The sequence below is a fragment of the Hydra vulgaris genome, chromosome 10 (genome assembly GCF_038396675.1).
Source record: "Hydra vulgaris chromosome 10, alternate assembly HydraT2T_AEP".
Classification (NCBI taxonomy): Eukaryota; Metazoa; Cnidaria; class Hydrozoa; order Anthoathecata; family Hydridae; genus Hydra; species Hydra vulgaris.
In genome coordinates, this window is record NC_088929.1 from 16,173,790 (window position 1) to 16,193,039 (window position 19,250).

General features: G+C 28.1%; 2 protein-coding genes across 2 annotated transcripts in view; both read right to left on the reverse strand.

Moving 5' to 3' along the window:
- Positions 1–9,653: 9,653 nt before the first annotated feature.
- LOC100197287 (SCO-spondin) lies at positions 9,654–14,116 on the reverse strand. The gene is made up of 12 exons (XM_065808446.1): positions 13,909–14,116; positions 12,847–13,032; positions 12,594–12,767; positions 12,335–12,508; positions 12,012–12,188; positions 11,365–11,541; positions 11,063–11,248; positions 10,759–10,929; positions 10,462–10,629; positions 10,277–10,365; positions 9,972–10,149; positions 9,654–9,895 (listed from the first exon to the last, which is right to left on the reverse strand). Exons 1-12 carry the CDS (start codon positions 14,114–14,116, stop codon positions 9,846–9,848), a joined length of 1,938 nt encoding a protein of 645 aa, XP_065664518.1. The 3' UTR covers positions 9,654–9,845.
- Positions 14,117–16,481: 2,365 nt separating this feature from the next.
- The window catches only part of LOC100197287 (SCO-spondin), a 42,956-nt gene continuing 40,187 nt past the window's right edge, over positions 16,482–19,250 (reverse strand). Inside the window, exons 11-16 of the mRNA XM_065808447.1 lie at positions 18,490–18,675; positions 18,136–18,309; positions 17,267–17,440; positions 16,920–17,105; positions 16,604–16,777; positions 16,482–16,543 (exon numbers count right to left, since the gene is read on the reverse strand). Of these exons, the coding sequence (XP_065664519.1) occupies positions 16,482–16,543; positions 16,604–16,777; positions 16,920–17,105; positions 17,267–17,440; positions 18,136–18,309; positions 18,490–18,675 (956 nt within the window). The remainder of the gene's footprint in view (positions 16,544–16,603; positions 16,778–16,919; positions 17,106–17,266; positions 17,441–18,135; positions 18,310–18,489; positions 18,676–19,250) is intronic.

Sequence of the window (19,250 nt, forward strand, 5' to 3'; positions counted from 1 at the left end):
CGCTAAAAGAATCCTAGTCAGCTTTAAGTTTGAGAATCCCAGTTGGCCTTAAGTTAGAAGTAAGAAGTTTAAAGATTAATCTGATGCAGAAAATGTACGAGATAAAAGTTTTAGTGACATCAGCTTGATGGTGTCTTATTAGGTGGTTTGTCACTTAAAAGAGAAGGAAAAGGAGAAACTAAGTACAAGCTATTGTCAGAATTATGACACAGATCTAAGAATGTTAGTGATATGGATTGTTTTGAAAACGAATCACAAAGTTTGAGCCAATATTTGACTAGCACATTAAGAAAGACAAAATAATTAAGTTTTAGAGCCAGCTTGGTCAGTAGTACTAGTGCCAGGCCATCTATTATGATGAGTGTTAAAGTCACTAATAACAACAATAAAAATTAGATGAGGTGCAAGACTTCTTCATCTAATAGGCTGACTTTCGGGATACGCAAAAGTTTGCGGCTTATCCGTTTAGTTTTTTTTATTACACCTTCTGCAAGACAGTAGCCGGATGCAGTTATTTTATTGAGTAACCAAAAGTGCCGCAAAGTATTTTAAGTTAAAGTATTTAAAGTATTTCTCCTAGCTTTTTTCTTGAAATTTTAATCTTGGCAACAGCTGTACATGAAGCAGGTTGTATTAGACGACATGTTACCAGTAGCAGGGGAACCCTATATAAGATATGATCCTAATCCTAACTTGGGTTGATCCTAACTATAACCTGAATAAAATGATCATAATCTTGACCTAGAAAAAGTTTGATAAATTGCCAACAAAACTAAGAATGAAAAATTTCTAAAAAAAGCTAGCCGATTTCTGAAAATCCTTGGTATAGCTATATAATTTGACATGTCAAATTGTTAAAAACCTTAAATTATTAAAAAACCTTTTTTGAAACAATACAATTTTCTTATTTTTTCATTGGTATTATATATTTATATAATACTATTGAAAAAACGAGAAAAATGTATTTTTTCGCAAAAGCTTTTTTTAATTCAAAATATTTTGTTAAAGTAAGGATGTATAACAGACTAGCTTTGTTATAATTCTTTAATTAAAGTGATTTTACTAGTAATCACTTTTGCAGAAATTTTGCTTCCGCAAATAAATATCTTTGAGCATATTATCTATATGTATTAATTATGGGAAGCATGACCACGAAACACGAGTCTTGACAAACAAGGCTGCTGAAATTGCAAAAGTGATTTATTTCGAACCTCTAATTTTGATAACAGTCTTGAAATAAGGAATTTATCTCGAAAACATTGTAGAGAAAATATTCTCAAAGTTTGGTCGAAACATCTTTATCAAGATTTAGTTTTTAGCAAAAGAAGAAAAAAAGAATAATAATAAAAGAAAAGATTGTTTTATACCCCAAACCCTTAGTCAATGTAACGGCACTCCATTGCGGCAGCAGCCTATGAGATAGTCAGGGCCGGCGCAAACTTTTGCGGGGGCCGAGTTCAAAATTTTTGATGTATTAATGAAGATCATTACAGCATTTTAATAAATATTCATCTTCTAAATTATCAATATCATTCATGTATAGAAAATCAAAAAGATTTTTATGATTTTTGTACAGTTCAAATCTGATTTTTAAAGATGCTGACCCAGCAAGCACACAACGTTGAAACAACGTTGAAATAACGTTGATCAACGTCGATCAACGTTATTTCAACGTTGTTTCAACGTTGTGTGCTTGCTGGGGAGGCAGTATCTATTATTTGCACACAAAAAATTTATACGGAAGTATTCTTTATTGTTGACAGCCGACGGTTCATCTTCTCCTTCACAATTGAAATCAAATAATTTCCGTTTTTGCCCCTGGATCATGATTTAAAATCAGGATTTATATCCATTTCCTTTGCAAGTTCAGTTGCTGTAATCATAGCTATGGCAAAACTTTCTTCTCTGTATTTAGCGAAGAATATGTTAAGACATTTGAAACATTGCAACTAAAAAATAAATCTCTTTCAAATGTCTGTATTTTAATGATACTTTGCACAAACCGCGGGGCTGGGTTCTAAGAACACGTTGAACCCGCATTTCGCCGGCCCTGAAGATAGTCGATGTATGTACTGTAGCTCTGCTCTGTTCTTCTTGGGGCACCTTAAATAAAATAAAATTTAAAAAAAAAATGAGCTTTTACATTACGGGTAGTAACAATTATTCTTTATGTAAATTTGAGTAGAGTGAGATATAATATGATTTAATACATCGACTTTGACCAACTTTCAAAACAAAAATTGTAAAGTTCATTTTGATGCTATTTGTTTACTTTTACTCGTCATTTCTTTTGATTTGATTTGAACATGCATTCTTAAAAATATTTTAAACCAATAAACGTGCATTCTAAATTCACGTTGGAAGACGAGATCTCGTCTCGCTTGAGCAATGAGAAAAGCAAAACTTTTCTCAAATTAATTTTGAATTCTTTATAAATGAAAATAAAACTATATTAAACAATATATTACGTTAAATAATTGCAAATACTTGAAAAAAAGGTACTTACATCTCAGTAATTTTAACATGGGGACGAAATAACCGGGTTTTAACTTATTTTAGGCGTGTTTAATTTTATTTCTGTATATATATAATATGTACTCATATTATTTATAAGGTATTTATAAAGCATTTACTCAGGATTTATAATTACATTTGCTCTAGTTCAAATTCTATACATTTTTGAGCAATTGTATTACTTAGAGTAGCTTTGTAAATCTCGTGTACCGCAAACTATGTCAAAATGGAATCGTTACAATGTGTGAGGAGTAGATTCAAAATATGCAACTTGTGGCATTTGCAATGTAAAAACACCTAAAGATTCATTCAAAGCTTTAACCATTCAGTGATCTATTTTTGCATTTTACTACAAAATACTTCATCCAAAAATAAGTAAAGATAGTTTGCCAACAGAGATTTTAAGTGAATTCACAAACCAACTCACAATAAATTGACAAAATTTGAAACAAAATCAAAACCTAATAATTAAGAAGCTGACCTTACTTTAAAAATCAGATCCAAAAAGCAAGAGCATGATTGTTCCGATTTAACAATTCCAGGTAAGATTTGTTTCACTATAAAAGTTGATTCTAGTCTAGAAGAAGGCTAGAGAAAAAAACACAAATTAATTTTGAATTTAAGAGGCTATCAACTGCCAATAGTAAATAGTCTAGATATTAAAGCGTATTAAAACTAAGGTAGTATTACGGATGTATTCTAGACTCAACCTAATCCTAATCTAAATAATCAAAATAATCCTTGATTCAATTGATAAAATCAAGAAAAAGCCGAAAATTAAACTGCAGTTAGTGAATCCAACTGGTGTTTTTTTATGTCTACATTACCGACACTCATGGGAGTGACCATTCACTACACAAATCAAAGTTGAAAAAAAGTGACATTTTTTTTAGCTTGCTCACAAAAGATATCTTCCAATTTTTTGAATCTCTTGTTAATGGATTATTTATTCTAAAACCGTTTAAGAGGCAACTGAGCAAATGTTAAAGTACAATTCAAGGAGCCAAACTGCATTTTTAAATCTGCTTGATAATGGATACATTATTTACAACTTTACTAATTAAAAATAAGTTTCACTTTTTTCTTTCAACTAATTTCATGCTTCAACTAATTTCACGTTTTTAACTAATTTCACGCTTCTTTTAACTAAGTTCATGCTTTTGTGAACCAGCAATCAAACTTCTATTTAAAAAGTGTAGAAAATGATGTGCATGTATGTACCTGCAGCTCAACAGAGTTATACGTTCTGCAACAACTACAAATGGTAAATGATGCAATACTGAAAAATACTGTGGAAGCAACATTGAACCTTAAATATTATACGATGAAACGAGTTCTTTGCCTAAGATCAGCATTAGAAGTAACGCTTCTTAAAGTCCTAGTCAAAGAAGTTGAGTTTTTAGTGAAAGATTAGAAACTTTAGGAATAAGCTGTGAAAATAATAGGAAATATTATTTAAAAATACTTAAATAGGAAATATTGTTTAAAAATAATGCATGTAACAGTTAGCTGCATTCCTGCTGTAACAGCAATTTTTTTAAATTACATTTGGCGTTGGAGAATCATGAATTTAAAAGTTTTGTTAATTAAAAATGAAAAGCAGATTTCCGGAAAATGGAATTGACTAATCATTTCTCTTATTTCAGATTTGCAGATTGCAAAAGCACTTTAACAGTCTAAAAACAAGCTTTAAACAGAATCAGCAATTACCACCAAGTGTAGCTGTTGTGCATATGCTTGTTCTAGTTTGAGATGGAGTGATCAACAAGCTGCTTTTACAAGACTCTAAACATAAATTATCAGAATATGGTAATCACTTTGCATAATTTATTACAATTTTGTAAGATTTTTCAACCGTTTTTTTGAGAATTTTGATTTTTGATTTAATGTAAGATTTCGTGATTTTTGTAAGATTTTTCTGTTTTTACGTGCAACAAAAATATTTATCAAGAATTTATGAATTAATTGTATTAATCTAAAATAAGAGTACTCTTATGATTTGATTTATATAATTATGAATATATTTATTAATTTTATATATACACATTAAAAAAAAAAAAAATTGTAAATTTTTACACGATTTAATTTTATCATTTGTTTATTACCAAGGATGTAAAAAAGTTTATACTATATATTCTTGAAATCTAATGTAAAAAGTACTCCTAATTGTTTGCCATGTATTTATATGTGAGTGTTTGCATTCACTTTTTATCTCTTTGTTTTTGTTATCTAAATTTTTTTTTATGTATTTAAAAAATTTTTTTTTTTTTCTTAATTATTCTGAATCTAACAAAAAAAATTAAAAAAAAAAAAATAGGAGGGTAAAATATAAAAAATAAATTTTTTTTCTTTTTTTTTAATTTTTAAATTTATTTATTTTCTTCTTTCTTTCTTTCTTTATTTAAAATATAATTTTTGTGAAAATTTAATTAATATTTAAAAGATTTTGTATTATCTTACAAGATTTTTAAAAGCTATGCTATGTATGGTATATATTACGGGGCTTAGTGATAAGACAACTATAGTCTTCTCTTTGCTCCTGTCATGTAAATTTTTATTTGTTTACTTGGTTATTGTAATTATTGTCTAACGGCGAAATATATATATATATATATATATATATAAATCTATTTTACTATCACGAATTTGGTCAAATAACATTGTATGCGCTAGTTGTCACGTCGATAAATTATAGTTGTAATTTTTGTATACGTTTTAATGACTATTGTAATTATTTACTACCAAGAGAGAAACTTTGTATATAAACTTACTTCGTGTACGTTTTAATGATGTCAAGAGAGTTTAACTTTGTATATATATGGTTTGTGTGATAAAATAGAGCAATTCAAAATCTCAAACATTAGTTAACACGATATGAACACAATAATGCAACATTTAGATGACAACATAATCAAATGACACAGTCTAATCTGATTTCGATTTAACTGATAATATATGTGATAGCTTTGATGAGCCTTTTGATGAGCATCAAAAAAAAGTAAGATATGAAATTATCAGTTTTTTCTTTTTGATTAATATAGCATAGTAGTTACAATTTGTAAACTCAAAAGGAAAACTTAGTTTTGGGCTCTTCTTAATTTATTAATCGGAAATAAAAAATAACTCGTTAAGTCTATTCTAGTAAGTTTAATTAGTTTTTTTTATAATTTTATTTAAAAACTTTGGCGTATATATAATTCTGATATAAAATTCGCCGAATGGTCACACACGAGCAGTGAACGCCTGAGGGAAGAAATGAAGTACGTTAGAATAAAGGAGAATTATTTTTCAAACAAAGCATATTATGACAGTTGTCAAGACAAAAATAAAGATTAATAGAGGAATAATTAAAATATAAATAAGACAGACAATTCACCTAAACAGCACTAACAATAATAATAAAAAATAAATTGTTATATAAATACTTATATGAACTAAGATAAACAAAAAATATATCACCAAACAAAAAATAACTAAAACAAAAAATAGATTAAAAAATAAAAAGTATGCATACAACAATGAAAGGCCTCAGAATGGAAAAAAAGCATTAAGGCCAATGTGTAAACATAATTTGTGTAGTGATTAAGTAATAAACATCTCCTCAGAGTCGCGTCTATTATTACTGCCGTTTCGACGAGGATCAGCACTTATAACTAGTTTATTCCGTCAGACAAACGCCATCGCCACTTATGCCGACTTACGCCGACTTACGCCTGTTCCATACTGCAATAAAAAAGGATTCGCTACAAATAGCCAAAACCCAACCTTATCCAAATTTGTAAAGCACTAATATTTTTTTGATGATATGAAAAGTGTTAATCTACTGTACAATATAAGTAAAAATAATTAAATAAATCACTTACCATACCAACGGTAGAAAAAACTGCGCACAATGAATTAAAATTCAAATAAAAACGCCAGAAACAAAACTAAAACAACTAAAGTGTGCAAACAGAAAATACTAATAAATTTTCCCCTAAGACCATGCAATATTCTTAATTTATTAATCGGAACTAAAAAATAACTCGATAAGTCTATTCTAGTAAGTTTAATTAGTTTTTTTTATACTTTTTAGGGTTTTTTAAATGAAAAAAAGAAAGATTATGATGGAAGCAAGGAAAACAACAATTCAAAAAAGCTAAAACTTAAAATTTTATTTTTATCTTCCATTAGCACAACCGCAAAGTGGAGATCTTCAATACCGATCAGTTGCAGATTTCGTCGATGCATTTGCGGCGTCTTTGTCTGATGAAAAATGGTTCCTCTACTCAACCCATTATACCTGGTTTGTTCCTGTATTCTCTCTCAGGCTGAATGTTTAGATAGGTATATTGAAAATTGTTGGGAATTTATGATTGTTATCATTAAGGACTTGAAGATATTTTCTTTCGAGAATCACTATTTTGACATTTGCAAATTATTTGACCCCATCTACGTTCGAATTAGTCAAAACTCAAATTTGACCAAGATTTCAACTCTTCTAAAACGTTTTCCAAATTTAAAAACACAGTGCATTTTGACCCAGCAAGAGGGCTCTAAGTTTGTTAAAAACAGGCGCATTTGGTGTGGAAACCGAATCTGCTCTAAAGACAATGATAGCGGAAAATATTTGGAGCAAAGTCATTTCCGACAAAACAGTTTTTAATTTTCTGAGATTTCTTAAATTGCGAGTCTGCTTTGGCCTAGTATTTTCTTTTTTGTAAACAATGCTACAGCTGAAAGAGAGGTCAGCCAATAAAAACTCATAAAGACAAATAAAAGAAACCAATTATAAAGATACAACAACTTCGAGTCTACTGCGAGTGAAACATTGGTAAAAAAAAATGATTCCACTGTCCATGGCATTGAATTGCCTGAGAACCTTTTGAAATGTGTTTTAAAGGTCAAATCAAATGGAAATATACTTTTTAAACGTTAAGCGTTATTTTATTTTTAATAAATGTATTTTATTGCACTTTTTATATTGACATTTAAATTTTCGTTCATTTATGCAGCAACGCTGTAATTAAAAAAAAGGTAAGATTTTTGCATGATTTCAAGCAAAAGTCGCGCAATCTAAGACAAAATGGAAGATTTTTATTTTATTTTTTGTAAGATAATTTGTACGATTTTAAGAATTTCATAACATGATAAGTTTAAAAATTAGGTTAAGGTGTATGACCTTTTTTTAATATGATAGTTAGTAACAGAGGGTTAGTCCTCTGTTACTAATTATCATATTAAAAAAATCAGATGTGTCTTTCACTATAACAACATCTCTCTCAATCAAACAACCACCTGATTCCTCAAACAAAATTTGTAGAACATCATAATTAGTCTCCAGATTTTTTGTAGTTCTTTCAATCTTCCAAATATATTTCAATCTTCTTAATATATTGTTCTCAAAACTGCTTTGTCCCACATCTCTCTGATTGGAACAAATTAGTTTGATTCCATTATCGCACAGATCAATTGCAACTTGTAACTCCATAATAGTTTCAAGAGATACTATGGTTCTGCGATGAGTTTTATTATCTGATTCACCAACTTGAAGTTTGTACCCACAAGTTGAAAGCATCATTTTCTTTCACTAAGAATATTTTCTTTATCCATTTTATGTTTAAGTATATGAACTACCTTTTTTTTTTTTGCACATTTTAGGTCCTTATTACATCCCAATTCATGATTAACTAGGTTTTTAACTTTTTCTTTTTTTCCGGATGGATAAAAATATTCCTTGCCTTAAATTAAATTAAGTTTCATAATTTTATTACTATTTTATCAAAAAATTTATTTCTCATTAAACATTTTTTAAACAACTCAAATTTAAATATACCAACAAAAGCAAAACAGTGAGGGTATATGGGAAAAGTTTCTTCTAAACTAGGAATATTTTTGATTGGTTCAAGAGTTGAATTTGCTCTTATTTAGAATTTTGACTAATTATTCTAAGTTGTATAGTTAACAAAGCCTTTATAAAAATAAATCTTAATAAATAATTATATATACATAAATTTTTAATAATATTTATTAAATATAAATATTATTAAATCTTCTGATATATTTTGAGCATTGAAGTATTTTTTTTATCTGTTTAACCTGAAGTAACCATATTTCTGGAGTTTCTTTTCCTTGCGCTTGTAGATATAAATTTCTTTTACAATTAGCGCATAGATGGTTCAATGCATCATTTAATTTAGAATTAAACCCTATATATATATATATATATATATATATATATATATATATATATATATATATATATATATATATATATATATATATATATATGTATATATATATATATATATATATATATATATATATATATATAAAAAGTAATATAATTTAACATTTTGATAGATTTTGTTAGGAAACAAAGTATCATTTAAAACAGTTCATAGATATCTTGATTCTAAAAATATTTTAACCAATAAAAGTTTAAAAAGCTTAAACTTTCAAACCAAAACCAAAAAAAAAAAAAAAGGTTTATGTATTTGTTGGAGTACCAAAAAATTTTCGGGTACCATGTTTTATAATTGACTCTCATCAATATATTTAATCAGATTACAAAAAAACAGTTATACATTTTTTCCCCAGCACACACCCACTCCACCCTTTTGGGGTCTGGGTGCACATAAAAAACAATTTTTCAGACAACCCTTGATAGATGTGAATTTAAAATTATTTTTTTTTTACAAATATTTGGTACACATCTTCATAGGGAACAAAAAAAAATCAGAGCAGGCGGACACAAAATCTGGCGGTCAATTTAGCACATTGTGTATTGCTTTCTAATTTGGAAAAGATTTTTTGTAGAAAAAGTTTCAAACTTTTTAAAAATTTGTAATATATTCTGCATTTCAATGAACCGTCTCAGAAAAAAAAAAAAGAAGCGCTAAACAGCAAATTAAAAAAAAAAAAAAAAAATTAAGAAAAAATTAATCGCAATAGTGCAATACACAATCATCAGTTTTTTTGCAGTACTTAAGATTCATTGTGTAAAAGCCTTGTTCGTCAAGGTTCGTGTTTCGGAGTTAGGAGGAACGAGAGGGGATAGAAACAACAATTTAATAAAAATAATCAACTCCCTGACCGTGGTTGCCCCTCAGCGTAGGGGAAGTAAATTAAGTGAACGAAAAAAAAAAAAAATACAATTATTTAAACAATATGTTTACTAAAATTTAACAATTAAAAAAATGCTCAAATAATGCTCTAAATAAGTGCATACATAAAAATACAAGATTAAATAAAAGCGTCAAGCTAACAATATTTGAAAATGAAAAAATACAATAAGAAAATAAATATATATATATGTATATGTATTTTAAAAAACCTTTTTTAAAAATATTTTAAAAAGTGCATTTCCGTAAAATTGTTTTGAAAGTTTGATGGATCCAGCCTAAAAATAAATAAAAGTATATATAACAACTCAATTGAAAACAAGTTTTTCTTATAAATTAAAAATAATTTCTTACCATATGATTGACAAGAAGTTAATGCAGCATCAAAACGTAAATAAATAGCGTTTAACTCTATAATTACGCCGTCCAACATAGTTGCACGTTCAAACAACAAATCGTAGAGGCTCCATAAACCTGGATTGTTCAAGATTACCCCATTACAGTAGATGACGTCACGTAAATCATTTTTAATCTAATTTGAAACAAAAAATGATATTTTCAGAGAAATTCTAGAGTCCATGTTTTTTACATTAAAAAATTTTTTATTTTAACAAAATAAAATAATAATGTACTTTAAAACAAAAACAAAAATGATTTACTAATTCAAGTTTTGCTTTTGCAGCTTTAGCTTGACTTAACTGATCAGCAACATTCGATCTCAATGTGGTTAACATCATAGTGTTGCATGCTACATCCAACAAAGAAATGTCAAAATTAAATAATTAAGAACAATTCAAACACTTAAATAGGTGAACCCTAACTTCAAAGAATACAAAAAAAATACCTTGACACGCTTTATCAACAGTATCATCTCCATATGAACTTAAATATCCAAGCACAGTTTCTATTGCTTCAAGAGTTAAACCTCTTGATTGAAATTGGTCGAACGTAGGAACAGAAGACCATTGTTTAACTTGAAAACAGTTGCAGCGTTTTGCAATTGCACATGATTCTTAAAAACAAAAATCAAAGTAACTCAAATTAAGAGAAAAGATTAAACAATATTTTTATAAACAACAATAATTTACATAATTTTTTTTATCACATTTTAAAGAAGTGTGAGAAAATAGTAAATTTTTACTTGGACAATCAAACAGTTTACAAGGAAGAGTTTGCGTAGTGTTGCCAATACAATCATTACCAGCCCCCGTTGGGTAAGGAACTGAGCAGGCTCGTAATCTTTGAATAATACCAGCATCACAACTTGCACTGCATGTAGACCAACCACCCCAAGCACCCCAAGTTCCTCTTACTGAATCATGAAGAGTAATGAAGGCATTAGAAAAATTAAAACAAGAATAATTAAATAAGAGTGAAATTTATAATTCAAAAACATATTTCATTATCTCTACAAATATACAAGTATATAAAGTAAACTTCCGTACCTGGACAAATAACTCCAACATTACATTGAACAGTTTGGATTTTATCACCATTATTATCAGAAGGACAAGCTCCATCAAGAGTGTTGTTAACACAGAACCTCTGACGTGATTGAGTTGGAACATTATTACCAGTAGACTGGCAAGATGCAGAACAATCAGTAAATGGTCCCCAACTTGTCCACACACCTTGTATAATAGTAAATTGATATTATAAAATAAATTTTGATTAGATAAATACGGATAATATAATAAAAATGAAAGACAATACTTTATATTTTAGTTTAAATGATTTCATTTATTACCAGGACATCCAACATTAGCATTACAACTGAGGGAATCAACAAGTGGTGCACCACCACAATTACCACCAAGTGTAGCTGTTGTGCATGTTCTTGTTCTAGTTTGAGATGGTGTGATCAACAAACTGCTTCTACAAGACTCTGAACATAAACTCCAAGTGCTCCATTGACTAAGAATTCCTTTAAATGGTATAATAATACTTTTAATCAAAAAAACTTCAATTATGTTTTTAGTCATATATAATTTATGTTTCAAAATATTTTGTATTTACTTTATTGGTGGCTAAAAATTCAAAATCTTCAGCATAAATTGTATAAAGTTTTATCATACCATGGTTTGTACTTAAGATTTATTAGAGGCAATTTATTTTAATAATATTTTACAATTTTTCAATATTTTTAGAAATGTTGTTACTGCATGCTTACTGTTGCTTCTCATGTTGACAAGAGAAAGTACTATTACAATTCCTTTATTAAAAAATTAATTAATATTTATGTGTATATAAATAAGAAGCTAAGCTAAAATTATTTTAAATTAATAATTTTTAAAATTAAAGTTTTCTTGTTTATTTTATTTTCATTCAGTATAAATTAATCAAAAACCTTTTAAAATCATTTTATGAAAAACTACTTTATGAATATTTTTTTACCAGGACAAGGAACATCTTTAACACATGGAGTTTGATCGTTTAATAAAGCTCCACCACAATTTCCAGTAGATGATGTATTAACACATTGTCTTGATCTGTACTGCAAATTATATTGACCAACTGTTTGTTGACATGTAGCTGGACATTGACTCCATGATGTCCAATCAGTCAATTGACCTGTTAAAATTTATGAAAATATTAATTAAAAAAAAAAAAAAAGTTATTAATTTATTAACCTTAGATTTAATAAACTTTTTATTATCTAAAAATAAAATTTTATTTTATTTTTAAATAAACTCAAGCAGTTATTTATAAAATCCTACCTGGACATGCTACACCTGCATTACAAGGTTGAACATCTGTAAATGATTGTCCTTGACAATTACCACCAAATGTAGGCTTTAAACAACTCCGAAGTCTGTTCATTGTCGGTACTACTGAACCAATCTGACAAGACTGACTGCATGCAGAAAATCCTGACCACTGTGTGAGATCTCCTGGAAATATTTTAGAAGGTATAATTTAATATTTTCATTATAATAAAAATAGATATGACACAGAGATAATAAAAAGCAATATTACCTGGACAAGAAACTTGGGAATTGCAGTTTTGAGTTTCTGAACTTACGCCAACACAACCACCATTCAATGTAAAATTTTGACAAGTTCTTGTATGAAACTGAGTGGGAGAACTATTAATATTAGATTGACATGATTCAGAACAAGAACTCCATGCTGACCAAGCTGTATAAACACCTAAAACAAAAAATCAAAACATTTTAAAATATTTACTTAAATATGATCAAATAAAAATTACTACAAAAAAAAATCTCACCTGGACATGGAATATTTTGATTACAAGGTTGTTGATCATTTAAACTAACTCCACCGCAAACCACTAGATTTGGATTCCACGTAGAAGCACCAATACAAGATTGACTTCTATACTGATATGGTCCATTGACTTGAGTATTACACGAGGCAGAACATATACTCCATGCACCCCAACCACTTAATGTTCCTATTTAAATATATAAATCATAAATAGTAGCAAGCCTCTGCAATAGCTACTACATATATTGATAAAAATTATTATATTTCTTAATAGTCTTTCTTATTAAACCCACCATCTACCACTTATTATTCTCAACTTTGATGTATGGTTTAAATAACTTTTTAAAATTTAATTTTCACTACTTGCCTTTAAAAGTTTGTTTTTGTTATAAATTTTAAAAATTATATCATTTTTTAAGCTTTGATCACATTTTTTCAATTACAGGTAATATGACAATATTGGAGAAAAAAATTTGATATAAAGTGTTTAGTATGTAATGGTCAATCTACATATTCTGGTAAAATAAAAAATCTATGAAATTGGACCAAATCTCCAGTTGCTGACAGAGGCAAACAAACTGACAGATTTGATTGTATATGATTGTCAACAAATAATAAAACTGTGGAACTTTTTTCCCAGCATTTTGTATTTCTAGAACTCAAAAATGAAAAGAATTTATTATCTTATGAAAAACATTTACATAAACAAAAACATGATACCTCTAAAAAGTACTTCCTGTTTAATAAAACAAAAAACAATGGTTACTCTGGTTAACAAAAATTTAATTAACTTTTTACAAAGGAAAAATTTTATAAATGAAAATTTTTTATATAATAACACTACTGATGAAACTATGAAGATGAGTAACATTTTAATATCAAGACTTGAGACCCTCTTAGATATTAAATTGCACAAATTTTGACAAGATTCTAGAGTTATATTTTGCAATCAAAAATTTTTTTAACACTGAGCTATAAGCAAAGCATCACCAACTACATTAACACATTAATTCAAACTTAATAAAATATTACTTGAAAAAGATATGTATGATATAAATGGTACCTGGACAAATGACTTCTGCATTACAGTTTTTAGTTTGGGTTAAAGCTTGACCATTACAATTACCACCTAAAGAAGCTACTGAACAAGTGCGAGTACTAGTTTGTGTCGGCACAGTATAATCCAGTTGACAGGAAGCTGAACATGCTCCCCATGTTGACCAACCACTTAAAACGCCTGAAAAATTTTCAGAAAATAAAAATAAAATCATTAAAAAACTTCAACTTTAATGATAACCTGCAAAAATTCACAATAAAGAAAAATTATTAGCTCTAAGGATTACTTAAATTTATGAACTTTTGAATTCAATAAAACAAAATAAATGCAAACAAGGTATTATTAAGTGATTGCAATTGAAGGGACCTTAAAAAAAAAGTTTAATTGATTTTTATTCTCATTGTTTTTGAAAATTAAACTACTGTTGAAACATATTTACTTGTTTACAATTTTATAAAATATTGATCTGCTTACATGGAGATTTAATTTGAAGAAATAACATTGAAATAAGAACATTAATTTATTTCTCTCAATGAAAAACATCTTCACTCTATTAGGGCAGGATTGTAAAGTCGTTTTTTTCAAAAGGAATGACCTTCATAAAGTGAATTGGAAATTCAAAAAAAATTAAAAACGTTTAGAAGGGGGCAATTATACCTAACATGCAACCTATAAAGACATATTTAGTTTCAGGTAAAAATATTGTATGTGGAATAATAACTTTTTTGTTATAGCTATTGAAACTTGTGTCACGGAAGGAACCTATCGTTCCTTCTGTGACACAAGTTTTAAATGCCAATAACTAAAAATTTAGAATTCTACTAACAATGCCTTTCCTCAAAATTAAATAGATATTTATAGGTAGCATGTTAGTTATTTTTGCCCCCTTCTCAATGCTTTTTTTTTTTTTTTAATTTCCAATTTAGTTTACAAAGGTCATTTCTTTTAAAAAACACGACTTCTCAATCCTGCCCATTAGTTAATCTTTCTTATTAAATTATGCACACATCAGTTATATATATTTCTAAATATATATTATATATATATGTAATTATATATATTTCTACATATATATTTCTATATTTATTAAACTACACTAGTAAATAATTATTTTAGTAAATAAAGAGAGTGCTATTTTAAGCATCTGAAATGAATAAACTAAGCATGTATTTCGGCTTACATGTCATGACAAACATAATGTATTTGGAAAAGAAATTACTAGCTATATTTTTGTGACACAGCGCTTTTTAATGTCTGAAGCCTGTTTGTTGATAAGCATTTAACTTTTTGTTTTTTTGTGTTATTCACCTTCCCAAGGATAAGGGGACCATTACAGTTACATTTTCATTCATTTTATTGTTACAATCTTCTCTCAACTTTATAAATTTGAAACACAAAACTTGACAAAAAAGGCTGCTGTGCAGAGAAATAAGTTGAGGGTGGTGCTACCAGGGAGATGGTGGGAACTGAACTCAGAACTTCTTGAGTATTTAAAGCAAGCACTCTACCACAACACCACTACCACATCTTTAACCTTCTACCACAATACCACATACCACATAATTATTTAATCAACATGGTTAAACAGCTGAAACAGTGCTAATATTTATAACATATATGTTACTTGTGTTTTTAGTTCTTGCTTTTCTACTAAATGTGGTAGTGGTGCTATAGTAGAACTTTAAAAAGTGAAAGATTTAGTGTGATGTCAGTACTTTATTTACATAAGTCTAAAACAAAAAATTAAAAACAATTTTTTTCTGTAATGCCTTTTTTTTGTTAGATTCTGTCAAAAAGATTTGAGTCAGATTAAGAAACTGAAAAAATAGTACTTTAAAATAAATTCTCAACTTTTATACATAAAACGTTAGAGCATACAGTTTTTCAAATGTCTTAGTTAACAACTTGCTGTTTACTGCATACTTTAATATATGAAACAACTTAATGGCATGTTAAGAGACTTGTAAATGTCATTCTCGAGAAAGCCTGTTAGGATTTTTAAAATATATTCAAAGTAACATACATTAACTGACTGTTAGGAATGGACAAACTATAAAAACATCAACTAAATTGGTTGTTAGACCAACAACTAAACTCTAAATTCTTTATCAATTTATTGTATTTCAATAATTATTACTTCAAAATATAATTTACAACATTTCACCAAATTTCTACTTTAAAGATGTTTATTATTTCATTGAATTTTTTTATAAAATTCTCTGAGTATCAATCACAAAAATAAAATGTGTCAAATGTGTAAAAAAGATTTATTATTGTTGGCATTGCATCCTTTTTTTATAAAAGATTTATTATTCTTATTAAATTGCATCCTTTTTTTATGAAAGGCTCTAAGTATCAATCACAAAAAAAATTTTGTCAAATGTGTCAAATAAAAAAAATAATAAGAGAAAGAGGGAGGGAAAAGAGGGTGGGAGGGAGGGAAAAGAGGGCGGGAGGGAAGGAAAAGAGGGCGGGAGGGAGGGAAAAGAGGGCGGGAGGGAGGGGGAGGGATATTGAACCCCCCCACCCACCTCCTTACGGATCACCCATATATGTATGCACATTATACCATAGTATTATTATTTATTTAGTACCCAAAGTACAGGAGTAACTGAACTTTTACTGTATTGGCACAAAATAACTATGAACCAAAATATATAAAGAATCAAAACAATACAAAATTTACTATTGCAAAAGTTACCTGGACAAGGTACACCACTATTACAAGCCATAGTTTGAGAACTAGGTCCAGCGCAACCACCTCCCAATGTAGCCCCTAGACAAGATCTAGTCTGAGTTTGAAATGGAGTTGCAGCAGGATTAGACTGACAAGATTCAGAGCAACTACTCCATGCACTCCACGCACCATAACTACCTGTTTTAATTTTAAAAACCATTTTAGAAAATTCAAATATTAAATATCTTTATAAACAAACTTTAAGAAAAACTTTTTTTTGTTTTGTCTTTTATTTATAAAAATATCTTTAAAAAAATATTACTTTAAGAAAAAATATTACCTGAACAAGCAATATTAACATTACAAGTTTGTTGATCACTTGTAGTGATACCAGGACAACCCTTATAGTTAGGATCCCATGTTGAATACCCAATGCATGACCGACTTCTTGTTTGAAAAGGTACAATAACAAGATTGTTACATATAGAAGAACATGCACCCCAAGAACTCCAATCCAATATTGTTCCTGATTAAAAAATTTTTTTTTTTAAATAAGCCATTTAATGCAAAAACAAGTTGCAAAAAATAAAAAGATAAAAACCCAATTTAATTTTTATTTTTTAAATTATTTCAAAAATATTACTTTACATTGATTTTTGTTGACTAACTGAGTATTTGAACACAAACCTGGACAATAAACTTGCTCATTGCAATTTTGAGTATCAGTTAACACTGCTCCATTACAATTGCCATTAAATGTAGCACCAACACATTGACGATTTCTTGTCTGAGTAGGTGAAGTGAAACTTAACTGACAACTTGCTGAACATACTCCCCACGCACCCCATGTACTTATAAAACCTAAAATGTAACTAAAAATATAAAAAAATGCATGCAATAACAAACCTAACTACAAACAGGCTTTTTTCTGAGAAGTTTTTTAAGTGTTCTGAAAACTAATAAGATCACAAAAACTTTCTGAAAACTTGTTCTCTTTTAACATTCATTATTTAAAGAAAAATATAAACCTATTGTTTCTAGAGGAAAGTTGGTAAAAATGTTAATTTAAAAAATTTTCCTAAAGCTTCTCAACAAATGATGAAAATGATAGTTTATCTTTAACTAAACTAATTTTATTAAATATAAATACCCTACCCTACGTAGGGTGGGGTAATATGGATTGTTGGGGTAATATGGATATATTCAATAAGTAAGCATGGAGTAAGTTATCTCTACATAATGTTTAACTAAACTAATTTTATTAAATATAAAGTATCATTTTCACCATTTGTTGAAAAAATTTAGGAATTTTTTTTTCTTTCTTAAAACATGAGCCCACAGCCACCTGCCCATTTATATGAGAATATAAATGAACTTATATAAAATCAAAGTTACCGTTGTGTAACTATTTTTTCAAGATTATTTAATTAGAAATTAGTAATTTAGTAATTTAAATAGAAATTAGCAATTAAAAATAAATAATTATTATTTTTATATGTTAATAAGTGATTACAAAACAATTAAATTTCGTTTTTATAATTATAAAAGAAAGTCACCTGGACAAGATACTCCTGTATTGCAGTTTTGAGTTTGAGAGCTTGTTCCAGGACAACCACCATTCAATGTAGCACCAAGACATTGTCGAGTCTGAGTTTGAAATGGAGAAACATTAGGATTCGACTGACAACTTTCTGAGCAAGCTCCCCATGCACTCCATGCACCATAATTACCTATTGTTAAAAAAATTTATTTGCAATAGCTATAAACAAAGTTATTTTTCCTGGTGGATATAAATATATACATTTTTTGCAAAAAAGCATTGATAATTAAAACTTATTCTGATACTTTCTTGGAAAACAGTTGAAAATATTTGCAGATATAAAAAAAATGCAGATAAAAACGTATCTCACCTGAACAAGGAACGTTTTGATTACAAAGTTGTTGATCATTTAAACTGACATTGTTACAGCCTACATAATTTGGATTCCATATAGAAACACCAATACAAGTTTGGCTTCTATATTGATATGGACCATTGACTTGAGTGTTACAGGATGCAGAACAGGCACTCCACGAACCCCAACCACTCAATATTCCTATTTTGATATTTTAAAAATTGTTAATAGAGCAACCATAGTAACCATAGTAAAAATATACAATACTATTTGTTTTAGCATGTTTTAATTAAATTAGCATAATGTTTTATGTTGCATCGCTATATAGTTGTTAAACATATTTATTATTATTTGTATGACTAAACATAAATGTAGCAATTGTTATTGAAACATTTACTAATGAATATAATAAAATTAACAAAATAACATATGAAATGTAGTTGGATTTGACTCCAAGATCTTAAACATAAAATATATTTTAGGTTGGAGACATTTGTTTTAAAGGAAAAAATTGAATCAAAATGGGTTTTTTTTTTTTAAAACAAGATTTGTTAATATATATAATTTTGTTATAATTTAATTATTTGTACTTATTTATTTTAAACAACAAACAAAGCATAGCATATATTTAAAAAACATTTTAAAATATTACCTGGACAAAGAACCTCTGCATTACAGTTTTTAGTTTGAGTTAAAGATTGTCCGTTACAATTACCACCTAAGGAGGCTCCTGAACAAGTACGAGTACTGGTTTGTGTTGGCACAGTAAAATCCAG